Consider the following 18,466-nt stretch of genomic DNA (forward strand, 5'->3'; position numbering starts at 1 on the left):
CAATATATTTTGGTTCCTTATCGCCCCCAAAAGCATTGATCTACAGAACATATGCTAACCGTATGATAGCGGGACGTGTCAGACGCTGATGATATAGAGATCTATTCCTCCACGCCGAACTCGATCTCTCCGCGGCAGACTGCTAACTGCCTGACTAACAATTAACTTCGACGACAGCAGGACCTAAACGTCTGAAGTCCCCGGCTGGAGGGTTGGGAAACGTGTTCAGTGGTTACCAGCCTTCCATGTAAGTTCATAATACAAACATTTTAATTACGGCTTTGATTGATATTTTACTTAATAAATACTAGCTTCCAGATAGCAGCGTTTAATTCAAACCAGTTTCATTTACTTAACTTGAAACACTTGTCCTTGCCTCAGTGGAGTAGAAAATAGACACTCCAGAATATGAGGACAATCTGCTAATGGGTTCCAGTTAAATCTGTATTGTCATTATCGAGTCACATTGTTTTGATGTAAATATCCAAAGTTTAGTGAAAGTACCTTTGTTACAACGATATATTTGGTTGATTATTACAGTTATTTTATTTTTGGATCTAGCCTGGGCTTCTGTTAGCACTATTTTAATAATCTCTTAATGTAATGAACAATAATTGTAACTCTAACACATATTTTTCAAGCAATCTTCTTCCAATTAATGTTTATCCGGTTGTGGTTATTGTATATCCTACCCCTAGGATATGCAAGGGTTGAATTTAGAGATTTTGAATGCTGTCCTCTGTTATTAATGGTAATAGCATTAGTATTGTTACTTTTGCATTCTGTAACTTATAAATACATGTGGATACTTTCAGTAGTTTCAAAATAAACTGCCAAATGGGATACCAAATATCCTGTTGACGTCCCTATCTGTGTGTGGGTTCTACCAGGAACTTTAGGTACTGTTGTCATGTTCATTTACATTTATATTGCATATTTACTGTGAAGAAAAAGCTGTTTTATCTTAGCGATTTCATCTCTGCCACAGCAATCCGGTGCTTTAATGGAGTCTGTAACATTGGCTCAGCTACTGAAACCTGCCTAACACAACGAAACAGATTTTAGAATGTTGCTAATTATAGATGAAATCAGATCCCATGCTGTGCATTTCTACTCTCATGTCCAGTCCAACTGTGAAGCCAAAGCGGACAGACAATCCTGGGTGATGCAAGAACATTTTTTCCCCTATTCTAAATAGAAGCATGCATATTTATAATATACAGTCAACAAGTAAATTAACAATTGTTTCAATAGAAGAAAAGATTTGTGCATTCAGCTTTATTTTGGCCCTTGCTTAAAAAAATTTCACCACTGGTCCTATTTAAAGGAAAGCAGTTTTGTCTTTTTCTACCCCCAAAAATGCTTTGATCATTGATTTTTATCAACTCCAGCTCTTTTGTGTTTCTAATTTCCTCATTTCCCAACATTTTGTTTTCATCTGTGGCCAGCTGTTGTTTTCCAGTGCCTCCCTGAAATAAGTGGAAGACGTTTTCCTCCCCACGCTTCGGCCATGTAAAAATCCTTCCCCTCCCCATTTCTCGGCTTAAGTAATTGGCTCAGTTCAACACCATTAACAACAACACCGAAAGAAAAAAAAAAGTTGACCCCAAACTGGTGTCCGTTGGTGTTTCAGCTGCCTGGCCCACAGTTCTTCACTGCTTTTGAACCGAGTCATCAGAACTGAATGCACATGTGGACCGAAAGTTGAGATTAAAGGGCACACTGTGCACGTCCCTTCTCATTTTCGCCATTTGTTATAATTAAATAGAGATGGGATTTAGAAGATTTTGCAAGCTAGAGTTCACTTGGTGACAGATCACTGTGAACCATAAATTCTAAACTTAATCAAAAACATGAAAAGTTCTGTTTTTCAAAAAGCAATAAATGTAAGTTAAGAAAATATTTTTAATGGAAGTGCCATCCCTGCTAATATTGCGCAACGAGAGAACCATATTTTGACAACTTGTTCTGATTAATCCAGCTTTGCTTTTATAGGAAAATCTAATTGGCAGCTCCTGAAGGCAGATATGTAGAGGTTTCATCCTGCCACACTGTCTTCTTAGAGAGTAGTCGGTGTTTTCGCTGTGTAAAAATCAGACTTTGTTTACTTCTCTCCAAACTATTGTCAGACTTTTGCCGCAGTTAAATCTTTCACATGGCTGTTTTTGCCTCCTCTGGCAGGTTTTTAGCCCGCTCCTTGTTCAGGATGAGCGCTCATAATCCTTTGTTGAGGCTGGAGCAGCGAGCGGCTGAAGCTGACCAGATCATCGAGTACCTAAAACAGCAAGTCCAGCTGCTGAAGGAGAAAGCCAGTAAGATGATCAATTTGCAAATACCTTGTCTTAATTTGTCTATTTCCTAGTCTGGCTAAAGAATTCTTTCAAGAATCCACCATCCTTATCCACCATTTATTACTGAAAATAGAGTCCTGTTATAATCTATTAGATTACTCTCTTTAATATTGGAGGTACTAAATATTTGACGTTAAAAAAAAAAAAAAAGGATTTTCAGTCACGCAGCCACAAATCATGATTGTTTTTGTGATTTAATCTGATTATTATGATGATCAGCCATTCCTGTCACACTCACAGACATGAGGGCCCAAATACGAGAAGCCCGTGATTTTAACTACGTGCTTTCCGCTTCGCGGGTTTGGAACCTTTCCCCATTCATCATCCTTCACTTTATCAATCTGTTGATCATTATAGTGATTAGAAAAGATGTTGTTTAAACTATAAAACATCTTAAACCTCTGGATCAAAGTGCAGGATGATGCTCTGATTGTGTTTTGTTTTACCCTCAACAGAAAAATCATTACTTGACTACCAAAAATGAGTTAGAAATCCATAAATTAAGATGTTCTTTACGCTTTACAATAATGAGATCATCAAACTCATTTATAATAATCAGAAATCATTAAAAAATTGTAAATCAACTAAAATCCCAACCTTCTGCTGACCCGTTCTTGTACCTAATGTCGTGCCAACACACGCGGCTCGGGTCAGACCTCCTATAATATTGCGATAATTGCCGCCTGGTTTCTGACCGTCGTCAGCCGCGCGTTAGCTTTCGTCCTGAGGGAGACTGAAGTTTCAGCGCTGAGAGGTAACGCAGCTCTTTCCTGGTGCAGTGGTCCAGGCCAGTGTCAGAGAAGAGAAGAAACTGATGGTGGAGAATGCCAAACTGAGGAACGACATCGAGGAACTCAAAAAGCAGCTGCTGGAAAAAGAAAGGCTAAGAGGAGGTACGTCGTGTTGGCCAGCAGAAATTTCCACTGCCGGGCCAGCGTATGTTTGCCTTTGAGGCTGATGTTGTTCCTGTGTTGTTGCTATGGTAACAATCCCTTCTTACTATCGGTGATATCATCTTGGCGTTGTTGCTGCAGCTCGCTGTAATCAAATGTGTCTTTGTTTCCAACTTCATCAGGACGCTTCAATTCAATTTCCAAGTGACGGAGACGGTATCTGTTGTTGGTTTTGGGTCTGACACACACGCTGATATTCAAGATAAACACGTTGGAGCATTAACACACATTAAATGTTTCTCAGATTTTAGCTGCAGGATGACAAGGAGACTGGAAGGAATGATCTGGACTAGAGAAACAGCTCAGTGTGGTGTTGTGCACTGTAGCGCTCTGTGATGTTTAGCTTTGCCCGTTTGTTATTGAGATGAGCAAATTCTAATTAAGGCCAAATTTAAATGGCAATTTCAGAGTTGAATTAATACTTGTATATTTATATTTTGTTGTCTAGATAAATCGGTGTCAAATTTTGTCAAACTGAAGGGGTTAGACAGCTTTCGTCTGGTATAATCGAGGCGTTCAGAGAGGATTTGAGTTACTGTCTTTATTCTCAATTATCATTCATCATTTGTCTTCTCCTGAGTTTTCCTTCAGGAATTCCAAAAAGGCTTCTATTCCAACCAGCTCAGGTATCAGAAGAAGAAATGGAATAGCTATGAAACCTCAACCTCACGACAGTCCAGTGGCCTCTTCTGTGCCTTCTAATGACTAAACCATAGAAGAAGAGCAATAGAAACAACACAAAAGACGAGTGGTGTCAGAAAGCATGTCGATTATATAGGATTAGGGCTTCAGAGTATAGAATCAGCTTCTTCTGCAGAGTTATTGTAAAGTAAAGGCATGCAGACACTCGTTTGTTAAGTGTTCCAGCGTCTCGGCTCTTTGCATAACATAGAATTAGGATAATTAAAGCAGCACAGTGACCCTTGGGTGCCAGTGTTTGTCAGACTCGGGCTCTAGATCCCGTCGGATCTCCATCAACGGCGCCTTTCAATGAGGGGTTCTTGCTTTTAGAGCGCTTTTGCAGGACATTGTCCCCTGTTTTATGGCTCCATTTCCTTGGTTCCCTGTCATTTTGCCATCACTGAGTTTACACAAGGAGAGCCAACCCCCCCCCATCCCCCAAAAAAAACAAAACACACACACACACTCCGAGTTAAATGTCTTGTTTGGTAGCAGGATGTTAGTCCAGTGTGTTGTGTTGGAGATCAAACCTCTGTGTCCCCTTTCTTTTAGTTTGCGTGACCATGACATCAGGTGACTCCTCAGTGGAGTGCAAGTCAGTACCGGCGCCTCCCGCAGCATCTGGACCGCCGCCCGCCGCCTCCCCACCTGCCGCTGTCCAGAGCCCCCCACCTAAAGCAGAGAACAAGAAGAAGAAGCCGGAGAAAAAAGGTAGAGTTGAATATCGGGCTCTACCCCATCAGATCGGTCGCTGCGTCCTACAGCCAGCATATCCCATCATCCTCGCCACCCCCCCTTTTCTATTTCAGCACTCGCATTCAGTTTCCCCGCAGCAGTTGGAGCGGGGGTTTCTCTCCAAACATATTTTTCCAGTATCGGCTGATACTCAATGAAAGGCAGCAGTATCTTTGCCAGATCAAGATCACTGGGCTGCACTTCTTAGCAAATCTGTATTTTTATTGGGTTTCCCGGTTCATAAGCTGCACATGGAACCGGTGTCAAGAATCCGTGATCCCGTCTCAACGTTTCAGTTGCACAACGCGAGTGCTTCCTCTTTATTTTCCTCCTGAGAAGCCTGCAGGAAGATCTCGTCTAAACGTGCGCCCTCCAGACCCGCGCTTAACCCCGGCGGAGCCGCGGCGATGTTACATCACTGTCGTCACTTCACAAACACTGGGGAGAGGAGTGGAAAATGAGAGGTTGGGGCTTGAACACATGATTAAAGACTTTGGGAACATTTGATCAGCGTAAAGTGGAGCAAACCAAACAATGAAAGGGGGCTTCATCCATTCCGCTCAGCGTATCACTTATTAATCATCATATCATCATTCCAGCTTTCACAGGATTCTGGGAAGAGGAGGAGAGGGATTTAATTTTTTCCTTATTTGTGTTTTTTTTAATCTATGGGTCATTTGCTCCTGCATGCAACCCCGAGGCCTATCACTTTGTTTTCATTTACGGGGGGTGGGGGGTGGGACTTAAATCTGATTCCAGACAGATGTCCAGCATTGTTCCCATCATCCTCTTTTCCACATTCAGTTCTCTTTAAATATAACTAAATATAGATTTAACACATTCTAATCCAGGCTGACGGTCCTTTCTTCTGCACTAGGAGGAGATAAAGCGGAGAAGAAACAGGCCACCCCGAGCCAAGATGAAGCCAAGGTGGACGTGTCTCGCCTGGATCTGCGCGTGGGACGTATAATCAAAGCCGAGAAGCATCCGGACGCCGACAGTCTGTACGTGGAGCAGGTGGATGTGGGGGAAGCGTCTCCCAGGACTGTGGTCAGTGGACTGGTCAAGCACATACCTCTGGACCAGGTAAAGCAGAACTGCAGCACACTTTGACTTTGCTCTGGTTTGTCTTCAGAGCTGTAAACGTGCCTCTTGGTGTTTCTGTGCAGATGCAGAACCGTATGGCCATCCTGCTTTGCAACCTGAAGCCAGCCAAGATGAGAGGTGTGGTGTCCCAGGCCATGGTCATGTGTGCCAGCTCCCCAGACAAAGTGGAAATCCTGGATCCTCCAGGTGGAGCAGTTGCTGGAGACAAAATAGTTTTCCAGGGTTTTCCAGGTACTTAACCCAGTTCATTCCGCCTCGACCACAGATTAATCAAAGGTGTCTCTGAACACTCAAGGTGAAGAAATGAAGCAGAGGATTGTCGGTTAATTTTGCTCTCCACCAGTCCTGATGTGTTTTTAGACCCCACAAGCTTAGAGGACTTTCAAGGTCTGTGTGCGAATGGCCCTTGAGCGCCGTTATTGGCTGATCTTTCATCCATGTAGCCACCTCTGAGCTGTGACAGCCAACACTTTCATCACTGCAGGACCACTCTCCCAGCTGCTCCTTAATCATTATGCCCAACTTACTTTCACTGGCTAAATTTAAAAAAAAACAAGACAAATCTTACTTGAAGATGAAACAAGGATAAAAAGAAGCTGGGAAATGGAAAAATGTTGGATTGTGACCACTAACAGCATTGTCCTAATGATTTTTTTTTTTAATTAGCATGCTAGCAGCTACCAATTAGTCTGACCATCTACAGACAACCTATTATAACCTCAGATGGGATATAAAGTATCTACATATTTCCACCATTCTAATCAGGGAATCTGCAACATCATTGCCTCCAGACCCTGTTATTTATAGGTTAAAAGATATATTGCAGAACTAAATGGACATTGTAATCAGTGTCTGCTCCTCTGGCAATAATTGGTCACATGCACATGGAAAAACAGACGTGACTGTTTGAAAACCTGAGGAAATGATAAACCCATACTAAGTAACCACTGTTATATATATAATCTTAGAATATTCCTATACTTGCATCCTTGTTTCTGTTAAAGAAAACAAAGTACGTGTTCCCCATTCGATCCTGCTGTTAATTCATGTTTTCAATGTTTTTTTTCCCTGATTTCATTCATTTTGGGAAGTTTTACTATATTGACAAAGAGTTATTACGGCCTGCGCATCTTCAGCTAAAACTTATGGTAGATTTTGCTTTTTCCTCTAAGTATATGTTAAAAAACCAAACAGCTTCATGGACACTGCACTGCACTGTCTGTAGAAAAGTAATGTATCAAACTGACTCGTGCATTTCAGGTGAACCAGACAAAGAGTTGAACCCCAAGAAGAAGGTTTGGGAACAGGTGCAGCCAGATCTGCGCACCGATGACCAGTGCGTCGCCACCTACAAGGGGGCCGCCTTCGAAGTAGCCGGCAAAGGAGTGTGCAAATCTCAAACCATGAACAACAGTGGAATCAAATAATAAAAGAGAGCAGCCTCACTTGGCAGCACAGGGACGAATGCTGTGATGAATAGATGACCCCACTGGGAATAAAGTGGATTTAACCAGTAAAACGGTTCTGTAAGTTGTTTTCGCTTTCAGTATTTAAGACTGGAGCACTTGATCGGCTCTGGCAGGTACACACAACCTCAGTCACACGTACTTTAAATCGGGGTTGTTGGGCTGCAAAACCTGACGAAAATAGATCATCTTGCCAAACTTTGCAAGGGCTATTTATTTTAAAAAGTGTTCTGGGGAGACCTTTCTGCCTTGCACTCCTGGTTTCATTGTTTTTATCTAATTGTCCCCTTGAAAAGAGAGGGCTACACCCACCTCCGCGAGTATCGGACTCCACAAACGAAGCTGAGAGATGTGCACCAGAGCCTCTAATGTTACAATAATTAAGGCCATCGACGCTACAAAAACATCTGTCATGGTTCAAAGCCGCGCTCTCCGAGGGCCAGTCCTCTGTTTTACTCTGTCTCTGGCGCTTGTGCTCTGTTTCACCTTTTTTTCTTCCTGCAGCGTATAAAAGAGCAGTTGTTCCCAAACATTTTGAATTTGACAAATCTCGAGCCACATCTCGAATTCTGGAATCCATCAGCTTTATTGTCCAAAGCTATGTTTCACTCTCAATATCAAACAAGAAAAATCTGTTTTGTCTCCTAGCAACGAAATAGAGCACACATCCCAGCTCAAAGATGATCAAAGAACATATTCTTTTTATAATTTTTCTCTTTTTTGGAGACTGAGCAACGTGCTTGACAACTTCCACAAGGGGGCGCACTCAGGTTGTTAGAGCCGTCCTAAACTCGGACCTCAGTGATTTATCAAATTAGGCCTCACTTATTTTAAAGGACCCTTTTAAACCTGTGTCCTCATATGAAGCTTTTGGGGGGCCTAAAATGCAGAAATCCTCAGTTTATATCTGTATATGCAGAACGTTAAGCCCTGCACCAGGGGTGCCCAGACCCAGTCTTTGAGGGGTGTAGTCCAGCCAGGTTTTCTGTCCTACCAGGGTAAATCTGGTTCTTCCTCTGTGGAAGGTGGGACCCCAGGTAAAAGCATCTACCAGGTAGGACAGACATCCCACCAGGTCTGTGGCCCATTAGGACTGGATTTTGGAATTGACACCTTCTCATCGTTGCTCTGCATCCCAGATATTTGGATTTAAGTGCACAACAACCTAGAAGTCCCCCTGTTTCATTACCCCAACCTCCCCTCTGACGCAGGTGATCCATCCTCACCGTGCCCTTTACAGAGGTGGACGCACTGAAACACAACACGGCACAACATGACTGAATCAGATCACCAGCAGAGAGGGATCGAAACTTTTGGAAAAACCCAAATAAATCTATTCGTGTCTTGGAGCTTAACGCATTGGTGACTATGACTAACAGGCAAATTTAATACTGCTTTTCTCCAAACATTGGCTAACGGAGCTGAGCAGAAGATTGACCCAACAGCACACATCATGAAACAGCTGAGGCCGCGAGAGTTTATGCCTCACTTCTGGAGCCAAGCAGTCAGTTATTTCAGCAGGGCGTGAAAGTCAAACTGTGACAGGTTTTTATGAAAGAATGCAAACCTCTGGGATGCACGTCAGGATTTATTTTGGAGCGCCGGGCTTCGCCGTTTAATTCCGCGAGACCCGATCTGGTGTGAATCCAGAAATGGCGTGTATCTTGATTGGTTCAAGACCCTTTTTGGAGGTGTGTAGGTTCCTGTCAACTTGATCAATGTGTTATTGTCTTTTGCCCAGCGTTGTTTTCCAAATGATGTATTGGCTGCTGACGCAACTCATTGTGTAGCAATAAAATCTCCGTCAGACTGTTGGATAAACACGGACTCCTGTCCAAAAGTAAAAGAAATCCTGTTCCAAAATGAAAAAAAAAACCCAAACCCTCCAGTTCTCATGTATTTTTGCATCATACAGAAGCTGTTTAATGTAGCATAATGATACATCTCAGACTCCACGACCCATCCGGTCAAATGTGATTCATCACAGGCTGAGGTAAATTCAATTTAACTTCATTTAGAAGGCGTCTGTTACTGTCAAGATAGGCGATCTACTGAACGCAAGAGCCTGAGCCAGTGCGAGCAACAGGGAGAAACCCTGAGCGGGACCGTGTTCACACGGGTGTGGTTCCCCTCTCAGAGGAACACAGTTGCAAAACCATTTTTTATTTCACACCAAGGGTTTTCCCTCCTTGAATTACATCAAGTGTCATACTTGGGTTGAAGTCTGACCAGATAAGACTGCTCCAAAGGTTTCGTTTGATCACATTTAGATGATTTGGAGTTGCCTGCGTGCTTTTGATCTTTAAATATAACTGATGGGCGAGCAGAGGCCGTGGTTCCATCACTCATGATAAAATCATCCAGGCCCTGAAAGCAGGTTGGGTTATTTGTGAAAGGCTTTGTTTTGTCCTCTCCAAAAATATTTTTCACTCACGAAATCCACAGCGCGCCATCCCAGGAGTCCTGTGGGGCTGTAAACCTTTTTGTTTTGTCAGATGTTCTTGGTTTATTTCGATCGTCGATAGTTTGTGCCTCGCAACTCTCCCATGATGCCATCTTTAAACAGCGAGGACTTGGGAACGCTGAGCTCGACCGGGGCGACCGAGGCCTTTGGGCCCTTTGGATGCTCATCTGGACTCTTTTACGACCTCCTGGGTGACTCATCAAAACGCTCTTGGCGTAAATTCTGGTGGGCTCCCGGGAAGGTTTGCCATCGTTCCAACCTTTCTCCGTGCGATTGGCTTTGCTTTGTTGCGCAACTCTTTTTGTTCTTATTCATTTCGCATCGTGGTGCGTTCGCTTCCTGAGATGCTTTTTCGAATATTGATTAGGCTGAACAGATCTGGCGGCCATCAGGTTACTTTTTACATCCAAACTGAATAGTGCCAACAGGAGGTTTACATTTTTTCCTATAATATTCTTTTCTCCATTAAAAATACATGGGTTCAAGGCCCCGAACAGTCACGACGACTTTCTCTGATCACATTCGTCCGTCCTGTCTCTGACCAGCACTGGGCATCTTAACACCATCAACATTCCTCGCGGCTGCGTCACAGCGGAACACGTGTGCGATCACCACGAGGGCCAGCAGATGATCAAAAAACAAACACCCCACAAATTAAAATAATCAACAGCTTGGGTCTCACAATGGCGGCTGATGGACAGAAAACATGTTTTGGATGGAAACAAAGCCGGAGAACTGAGGGGAAGATAATCCTCCGTGGACAGTTCTTGGCTGCAGTTGAAAGGGCAGCTCTCGAAGGCTCCTCTGTGTGTGGCTTCATGCTTCAGCAGCATTCGCAGTGAACAATGCTATCCAAGCGTTTCTTTCAGCTGGTGGAGATCTATTCTCGTCGCCCGCCTGCTCCGAACATTTGAAAACACTGCTCATGTATAGGCCAGCGTTCCTGCACATCATCTCACCGGAGTAAATATTAGTGGATAGTGGATAAACTCCTGCAGGCTGTCTTCACTTGTTGAATTGCTGTGACCTTTATTTTTCCCTTTCCTTCTTCCTCTTTCTAACAGGAAACAATGAGAATCTACGAATTCCCAGGGAGAGACGCAAATGGGTATTTAATTCCGAAGGAAACAGCTGGAGGTTTTCTCCAGTTCTGGTGCCTTTGGGGTTCGACTCAAAGCAGGAAATCAATCCCAGTTATTCTTCAACTATTCAAAACAATTCCAATCAGAGCGGCAAACAAATAACATGGGTGTATAAAAAGATGCTGAGAATGAAGTACAAGCGTGCATATTTGTGGAAACGTTCAAATACAGATGCACAGTCTCAATTATACAGTCCCCCGACTATTCTTGACCTTTTTACAGGAACTTATGACCCCACAGCTGTCTGAAAAGAACAGGTTCTATGCTGTGTTCTTGCCGCTGGAACCCTTCTAAAGAAGAAAATCTAAATTACAATAGTAATTAAAGCAGGAGTGCTGGAAATAAACATTGGTGAGGAATTATCACCGCTGTGGTTTCAGCCCTGGAACATCTGAGGGGACGCACTCTTTGGGATTTTTTTTTTTTAAATTTTATTTATTTTGTGTGGAGAGGTGTTGCTGTCGCTGACCACCGGAGGGCAGAACCCACCCACTAAATTATCATCAGCCCAGGGCCAACAAAGAGCTCAATTGAGCTGACCCTCATCCTCATAAATGACCCTTTAATCTGTCACTCGTGACATCTAAAGAGGGAGAGGGGAAAGTTCTGTTCACCTGCGATCCTCCTGCTGCAGCGCTGCGGAGGAGGAGGAAGCAGTTGACCTCATAATTATCCCGAGCGTGCTTATCTCATCCACTCTGCGATGCTGGTCCATGCTGGAGCTGATACATGGAGACGTGCGCTTCTTATCGGTGTGTGAGGTGATGAAAGGCCGTATCGGAAACAGAAATTTGATTCAAAAAAGTCTATCAGAGCAGAGGAAATGAGGATGTGGTTTGCTTCACTAATTGCTCGACCTGTTGCCAAAGAAAGAAAAAAGAAAAACAGCAAGAAAAGGCTGCTGGGACATGTGTTTTGAGTTGCGCTGCTCACTTTTATAAACTCATTTGTCTTCACAGATGGTGGAGAAACGGCGTAGCTCAAAACATTTTGCAAGGCCCGTGTCAGCCCGGATTACACACCGGGTTGCCAGTCCGCCCAAGGCTGGAAACCAAAACACCTCGCACAAACACTGACCCCAGAGGAACCCCCCCAGAGGCGGCAGCGCTGGAGACTGCGTCCTGATTAGCCCATTCGTCTTCTGGCGCTCGACAGGCCTGCGGGAACGCTTCCTCGTGTCAGACGAGATAAGGCCGGCGAGCTCTGCCTGACAGCTCGGGTTTGTCTTCATTTTCCTTGACGGCGCATGGCTGTGTGCGTTTCAGGGAGGGCTTTGCTGTGCGGCTGCATCCACAGGTGAAACCCAAGATGTCAAGAAAGGGTGACGGGACTGGGAACTTTGAGAGATCTCAGAGGCCTTTCGGCTTTAGTTCCGTGAATGGCTGAGCAGAACGTCGAGAGACTTTGTCTTGGTCTCGGTCACAGGAAAGTAGAGCTGATGAAGTCGACGGGCTGCATCGTGCAATCTCGATTCCTCATCATTAAAGGGCACTAGATTAAAGGGGGAGCCGGTGTTTGCGGTCCTTACCGCGCCCCCATGTCTCGTTTTTGTCCTTTTAACACTCGCTGCGCTTACTTGCTGTTTTTTGGGGGGGAAACCCCCTCGTTGGTGGACAGGATGCAAAGTGCTGATGCAGCATTTTGACATCCTGATGCTGAATCACCATCAAACCGCACGCACATGCAAACAATCACCCTGAACCCCCCAACCCCCAAAAAAAGGTTTACATCCTAAAAACACGCATGCGCCATCGCCAAGCTGGATATTTGTGAATGAGGAGGCGACATCACTCTAGTGTTGCGTGGAGATGAAGCGTGTATTCCATATGGTTTTTAATGCCTTTTCCTATTACTAAAACAATGCAGTCAGATGTTAAACAGGTGTTTCTGCTGATTTTCTTTGTTCGCCTCTCACACATGCTGGGTATCAATGCAGTAATCCACCATCACACAGTGTCAAACATCAAAAAAGCCCCCAACACCTGAACCGTACCACCAGGCACCACTCAGCATGTGCGTTGATTAACAAGCCAATCGCTGTTAGCTAATGCTTAATAAGTCTCACATGCCAAATAGCAGACCTTAAACTCACTACCGTGACCTCTGTTTGAAACCCCATCAGTCATTTGGCGGTTGTTTGAGATATATTCACAGAGTCACTTAGGAGTAAGAAGCCAGTTCGTCCACTGATCTTATCTCAGAAAAGGCCTCAGATTAGGTTACAGGGGTAAACAAAAATGTCACTGGGATTAATGGCCTGAATGATTCCAAGCCATTTTTCTTGATCGCGAGGACGTCGCCTGTCTCCTCCATCAGGCGCAGATCCACATAAATTCTGGAGCTGGTACGCAGATGTTTGGAGGACCATAATTGGTGTCATTAACGGGAGCGATGTGGCATCTCCAGATGTCGAGGATTCATCCGAAGCAACGCGCAGATCTCCCTTTGAGCTGTCCAATGTGCTGAATCGCAAGAGAGGGCGAAGAACGGCAGAGCGAAAGGGACAAAAATCAAACTCGGTTTGCGTCGACGACATCCCGAGTTCTTAAAAGCAACCCCCGAGATGATGCATGGAACCACAATCTTTGGTGGGACCTCAGAGAAGAGCCAATTTCAGTCCAACAACTGACTTCTTTTTTATTTTAGAAACAAAGAACTTTTACACGGATAAAGAACAAACAGACAAAAAATACACAAAGGACAGTCTGGTGTGAGTTGTGTGTCTAAGCTGCTGCCTGTGTAAGAACAATGCTTTTGACTGCATGGGAATCCTGCTGCTGAGTGGAACGTTGAAAGGATGTCCACTCAATAATCGCCGCGGCCTGTCCCTCAGAGACGTTTAGGTAAACACAACGCTAAAAGAGTCGGAGGGTCAGGTTGCACCGCGCGCTACTGGTACGTGAAAAGAGAGACAAAAAGCATTGTGAAAGCATTGTGATTGCTCTATTTTGTAACCCAGGTAATGTTGCCCCCCCCCCCCCCCCCTTGCAGACCGGACGCCCATAATTTCTCAAACAAACACAAAAACATCCTTCTAAGCCTGAAAAGCGGAGACCTGATATAATAATTGGAGTCGTGTGAGTGTGCTGGCTTTGTCTCGGGAGTCAGCCGTGGCCCGAGGAGACTGATCGGTTGATGGTCAGCGGGGTCGTGAAAAAGAAAACGATGACAAACGTTAGAGGTCAACGGTTGACTGTCATCACTCCGGGATCGACCGCCGCTGACGGATGCTTGAAACGCCGTTTGAAATCGCCCAGTCTGCAGAAAAGTGGCATCGGATTCGGCTCCAAAGCAGGATTGATCCTTGTGGGCCCCCAAGGCTCGCAGGCTGTACTCGCACGTTCATTTCCAGGTCGCACGTTCATTTCCACATGTTTGGAAAGGGAGCGATGTCATCCGTGGAGGGAAAACAAAACGGCTATCAAATCTAATCAAAGACAGCGCTTCAGAATGAGAAAATCCCTGCGTGTCATTCCAGGGTGTAACCCATCGAGTCAACAATGAGACAAGAAATGGACTGTTACTCGCCATCGTGTGACATAACACCGCGGCGAGTCCAATAAGCAAATATTTCTGTTGCACACTGATGTTGGGTCAGTTCAAGCGCTGGCTCAAAGTGTTGCGATTTAAGTCATAGCTTATTTAACCAGGATTGAGACACAAATATCTTCCTTTTTTTTCTCTTTTGTTGCATTAAGACCTGCAGGCGGTAACCAACTGACCTAATGTGCGTGTCCAGGGAGTCCAGGGCTCCCAGGAGGTGAGCATGCAAACCCTAAAACAGGAAGCGCCATTCCTCACTGACGCTCTGGTGGTGACAGAGATCTTTGTGAAGCTCCCGCTGCGATTTGTCAGGACTGATTTAGCCAAGACGGAGGCCAACGCCAAGACGCTTGCAGTGCGCTGCAGAACCCTTAACTAGATCAGACACGCAGTCATTGGACGCGAGGGCCCCGCTATGGATTCCCGACAGGCTTTTATTTTATCGTTGCGACGCCGCAAGTTGGAGCCTTCTGCGCTTGACTCAGCAGTAATCAAGCCTGTCATGTGCGCGTTGCCAGAGGAAAGGAGGGAAGCAATCATTCTGCGCAGTTATGCACAAGTAGAATTACAAGAGGAAACAGAACAAAGGGCGTTAATGTCAGGGAGAGCTCGCTGCGTGTAAAGTGCACTTCACTGACGGTCTCACGCCTCGTTGGAGCTGTTTGCAAGAGGGAAAGTTCGGTCCATAAATCTCCTGAACGCGCAGCCCGAGTATCAAGCTGGTTTTGGCGCAACTTTTCAAATACAGCATTTATTTCTACCCCCCATCAAAGCCTGTAAAATGTCTTGCGGGGTAGGAGGGGGCTGTTAATTTGTCACGACAGCGTCGGATATTGTTTCTGGTAAACGTTCCCTTCACCTGCCAAGCGGCGCATTCCAGCAGCAGAAAACAGGCCTCTCGGCGGATAAACAGATTTTTTTTTTATTTTGCCATATACGGATTTTTGGCTTCATTTTCCGATTTCAGCATGTCGCAGCACAACTGGCCCCTGAACGCATCCCACAACCATCTGCGCACGTCCAGCGCGCCCTCAGATATAAATCACTGTCTCCAACAAGTGGCGCGACCCCAGAGGACGCTGCACCAGAACAGCATAGATCACGCAGCACCTTAACAGGAAGGAAATATAGGAAATATAGAACAGCCGATTCCTCTGTTGCCGCTACATCTACGTCATATTTCCTGTCATTAATCTTACCTATGCACCTTTTGAGGTCGACTTTCTCCCCTCTCCAGTGCTCTTGACCCCAATCTGGAAGGCAAAAAAAAGTTATGTCATGAAAGGAAATCACGAGATGACTTTATGAGACCCCCCCCCCCCCCCCCATCCCCCTATCAAGCCCACACAGGACCTCACTTCCTATCAGCTATGGTAAATGAATCTGGGTGGTAGCAGTTAATCAAGGAGTGAGTGAGACGTCGCCTCCAGTGTCTGAGAAAACCTCCCAGCGAGCTGTTGATAATGATGGGTTGGCAGCCAGTTTTGTGGTAGGGTTGGTGTCTGTATGTGTCTGTTTTTTGTGAATGCATTTTGCGTGTGCATGTGTGTGTGTGTGTGTGTGTGTATGTACGTGAGGGAGGGAAGTGCAGCGGGCCGCTTCATGGTGCACACATGGACGCTGCTGTAACAGCAAATACAAAGCCAATGTAAAGATCTGAGCACATTGTGAGCATGTGTGTGTGTGAGAGCTGAGCGTGTGTGTGTGTGTGTGTGTGTGTGTGTGTGTTGGGGGGGATGTGTCTTTTTTAATGGCCAGAGAGGAAGGATGTCTCCAGTCTTGACTCTGGCGTCCCTTTGTTGTTGGTGAAAACAAAACAAAAAGAGAGGAGGACAAGAGGGGGGGTGGGACTAGGGAGGGAGTGTGTGTGTGTGTGGTGTGTGTGTGTGTGGGGGGGGGGGGGGGGGGCAGAGGAAGGGAGCAGGGAAAGCAAAAAGTCAGAGGGAGCCACTGACAACAATGCAGTCTACTCTATGACAGAGACATGATGTCACATCAGTGGTGTCCCTGGCGTGGAGGGTGGGGGATGAGCCGAGCGGGCTGGGTGGGGCCAAACCTCTGTCCTCCCTCTTCCCCAAATGTCTTTCTTTCTTTTTTTTTACTAATGAATGGATGTCAGGGGGCATAATAGGCCTGGCTTGCAGCTCCACTTCCGCGCACCTGTCACCTGAAACAGGGAGCTTTCCAGGTCGTTCATTCATGCCCCGGGTCCCTCCTGAGCACGCCGCTGAGAGCCAGCGAGGGCAGCCTGCTAAAGGAGCGCCCTCGGGGGACAGCCGGACAGTTTGGGTGTGTGTTTGCAATGGAACAGACTGACAGACAGACCAGTGAGGGGAGCACAAAAAAGGGATATTTCAGCATTCTGATCCAAAATGTATGCTTTTTAACATCCGGAGAGCTCCCCCTGATGGGCTGCTCGGCTTCAGGGAATTCAATTTAACTTTATTTATATAGTATCTGATGCAATCAAGATTGGCCCTTAAGTAGCATCACGGGGAAGAAAAAACTCCTTTTAACTCACCAGACAGTGAAATTTGCCCTCCCGTGACCCCGGAAGGGGAGAGAAGGGATGGATAGACGCTGGAATTTGGCAGAAGAAGATGTAGAACACTACTGTATATCTTAATTTCTGCTCTTTCCACGGGTCAGCGTACAAACCGAAAGTCATCATCAGATTGAAATGCAGCGGTCTGTAATTATTGTAGTTCTGCTCGACCTGCTAAAAGCATCAGCAATGGGATTAATGCGAACACGTGCTCTCGCCCATTCTGCTCTCTGTGTTCATGTCGTGCCATTTCCTCTCTTCTAAACACACGCAGCTGATTAATGGTGCTGCACATGCTTGAATCGAATCCAACTGCATTCATTACATGTGCGGACACACCTGGGTTCACCTCTATTAATGCTTTCCTTCAGCTGTAATGTGTAATAAGTCGCAAATGTGCGTTCGAATCTCCCCCTGGTACATAAAGTCGTGCTTTTTTTCCCCCGTCTTTAAGTGGATTCATTCCAACCTGGAACTGACTGAGCGCAGAAACTCGTCGGGGTCCAAACCACCCATCGAGCAGCCTTCAGTGGATGCACTGCAGCCTTGGCCACTGTGGATAAGCTCCCCAGGAGGAATCCAAAACAATTTCAGCAACATCCAGCCTCATTTATATTTGCTCTATCCAATTTGTGCAGAAATGACTTTAAAAAGCTTCCATAAATACGTTGCAGCGGGAACTGAAAAGTATTGTCAACAGTTTACTCAATTAAGGGTGCGTGAAGAAGATGTTTAGCAAAGCCAGATCATCTCATGGTGTAAATAAATATCACGATGGAGCTTGCATGACTTTGGGATGCGGCATGTGTTTGTCTTTTTGCCTTGATTGCTTACAGAGTCATTTGGCTCCTGCTTCCCACAGAGCGGTAAAGCTAAATCATAGTTGGTGGGGAATCGTGGAATATTTCATCTGCACCACATAGGGGCGGGAGGAAGGCAAAGATCGACTGATAATAGAGAGACGGAGAGACAGAGAGCCAAGGGTTCATGGACAGAAGGACAGGCAATAGAGAAAGGACCCACGGATCCGCCATGGGAAGGTTCCAGTAATTGTTGGAGTTTATTATCTAGCCAGAGGAAATTGTACTCTTTACCACCCACAAGAACTCAATGGTAACTATCAAGTTAAACTGACAAAGTGAGACGTTGTGACAAAGCCTCCTTTTAGAGATGAGGGACGACAGTGAGCCGGGGATGGGTGGGGGTAAAAGCTTGTCCTCTGGGAGTGGGAGGGGCAGTGTCATCGTTTGGAGCTGCTGAAAGGAGCACAATGACGCCCAGTATCGGGTTTACCTGTTTGACAAATGGATCTCCTGCTGCGATCGTGGCGGGTTCCAGGGCCCCATTGGTTGACACAGACGGCGGACGGAGACGCATCCGTGTCTTCGTCCCCGCGTGTGCAAATTTCGCACGGGAAAGTGTCGGTCCGATGACGGAGAGCGCCACAGACTGATCGGACGGTGCCAAACGCGTCCTGAG

At 45.6% G+C, this 18,466-nt stretch overlaps 1 protein-coding gene and 1 long non-coding RNA gene across 2 annotated transcripts; one reads left to right on the top strand and one right to left on the bottom strand.

Annotated features, from left to right (window-relative positions):
- The first annotated feature begins 101 nt into the window (after positions 1-101).
- aimp1a (aminoacyl tRNA synthetase complex interacting multifunctional protein 1a) lies at positions 102-7,346 on the top strand. The gene is made up of 7 exons (XM_057035437.1): positions 102-247; positions 2,182-2,312; positions 3,131-3,244; positions 4,538-4,696; positions 5,598-5,806; positions 5,890-6,058; positions 7,088-7,346. Coding segments are annotated over exons 1-7 (951 nt in total). The 5' UTR covers positions 102-245; the 3' UTR covers positions 7,255-7,346.
- A 6,935-nt stretch (positions 7,347-14,281) lies between these two features.
- On the bottom strand, positions 14,282-18,466 carry LOC130527599 (uncharacterized). Its single transcript, XR_008951080.1, has 3 exons — positions 18,281-18,466; positions 15,642-15,695; positions 14,282-15,552 (listed from the first exon to the last, which is right to left on the bottom strand). It is a non-coding gene; the product is annotated as an uncharacterized LOC130527599 (long non-coding RNA).

The sequence above is a fragment of the Takifugu flavidus genome, chromosome 6 (genome assembly GCF_003711565.1).
Source record: "Takifugu flavidus isolate HTHZ2018 chromosome 6, ASM371156v2, whole genome shotgun sequence".
Lineage (NCBI taxonomy): Eukaryota > Metazoa > Chordata > Actinopteri > Tetraodontiformes > Tetraodontidae > Takifugu > Takifugu flavidus.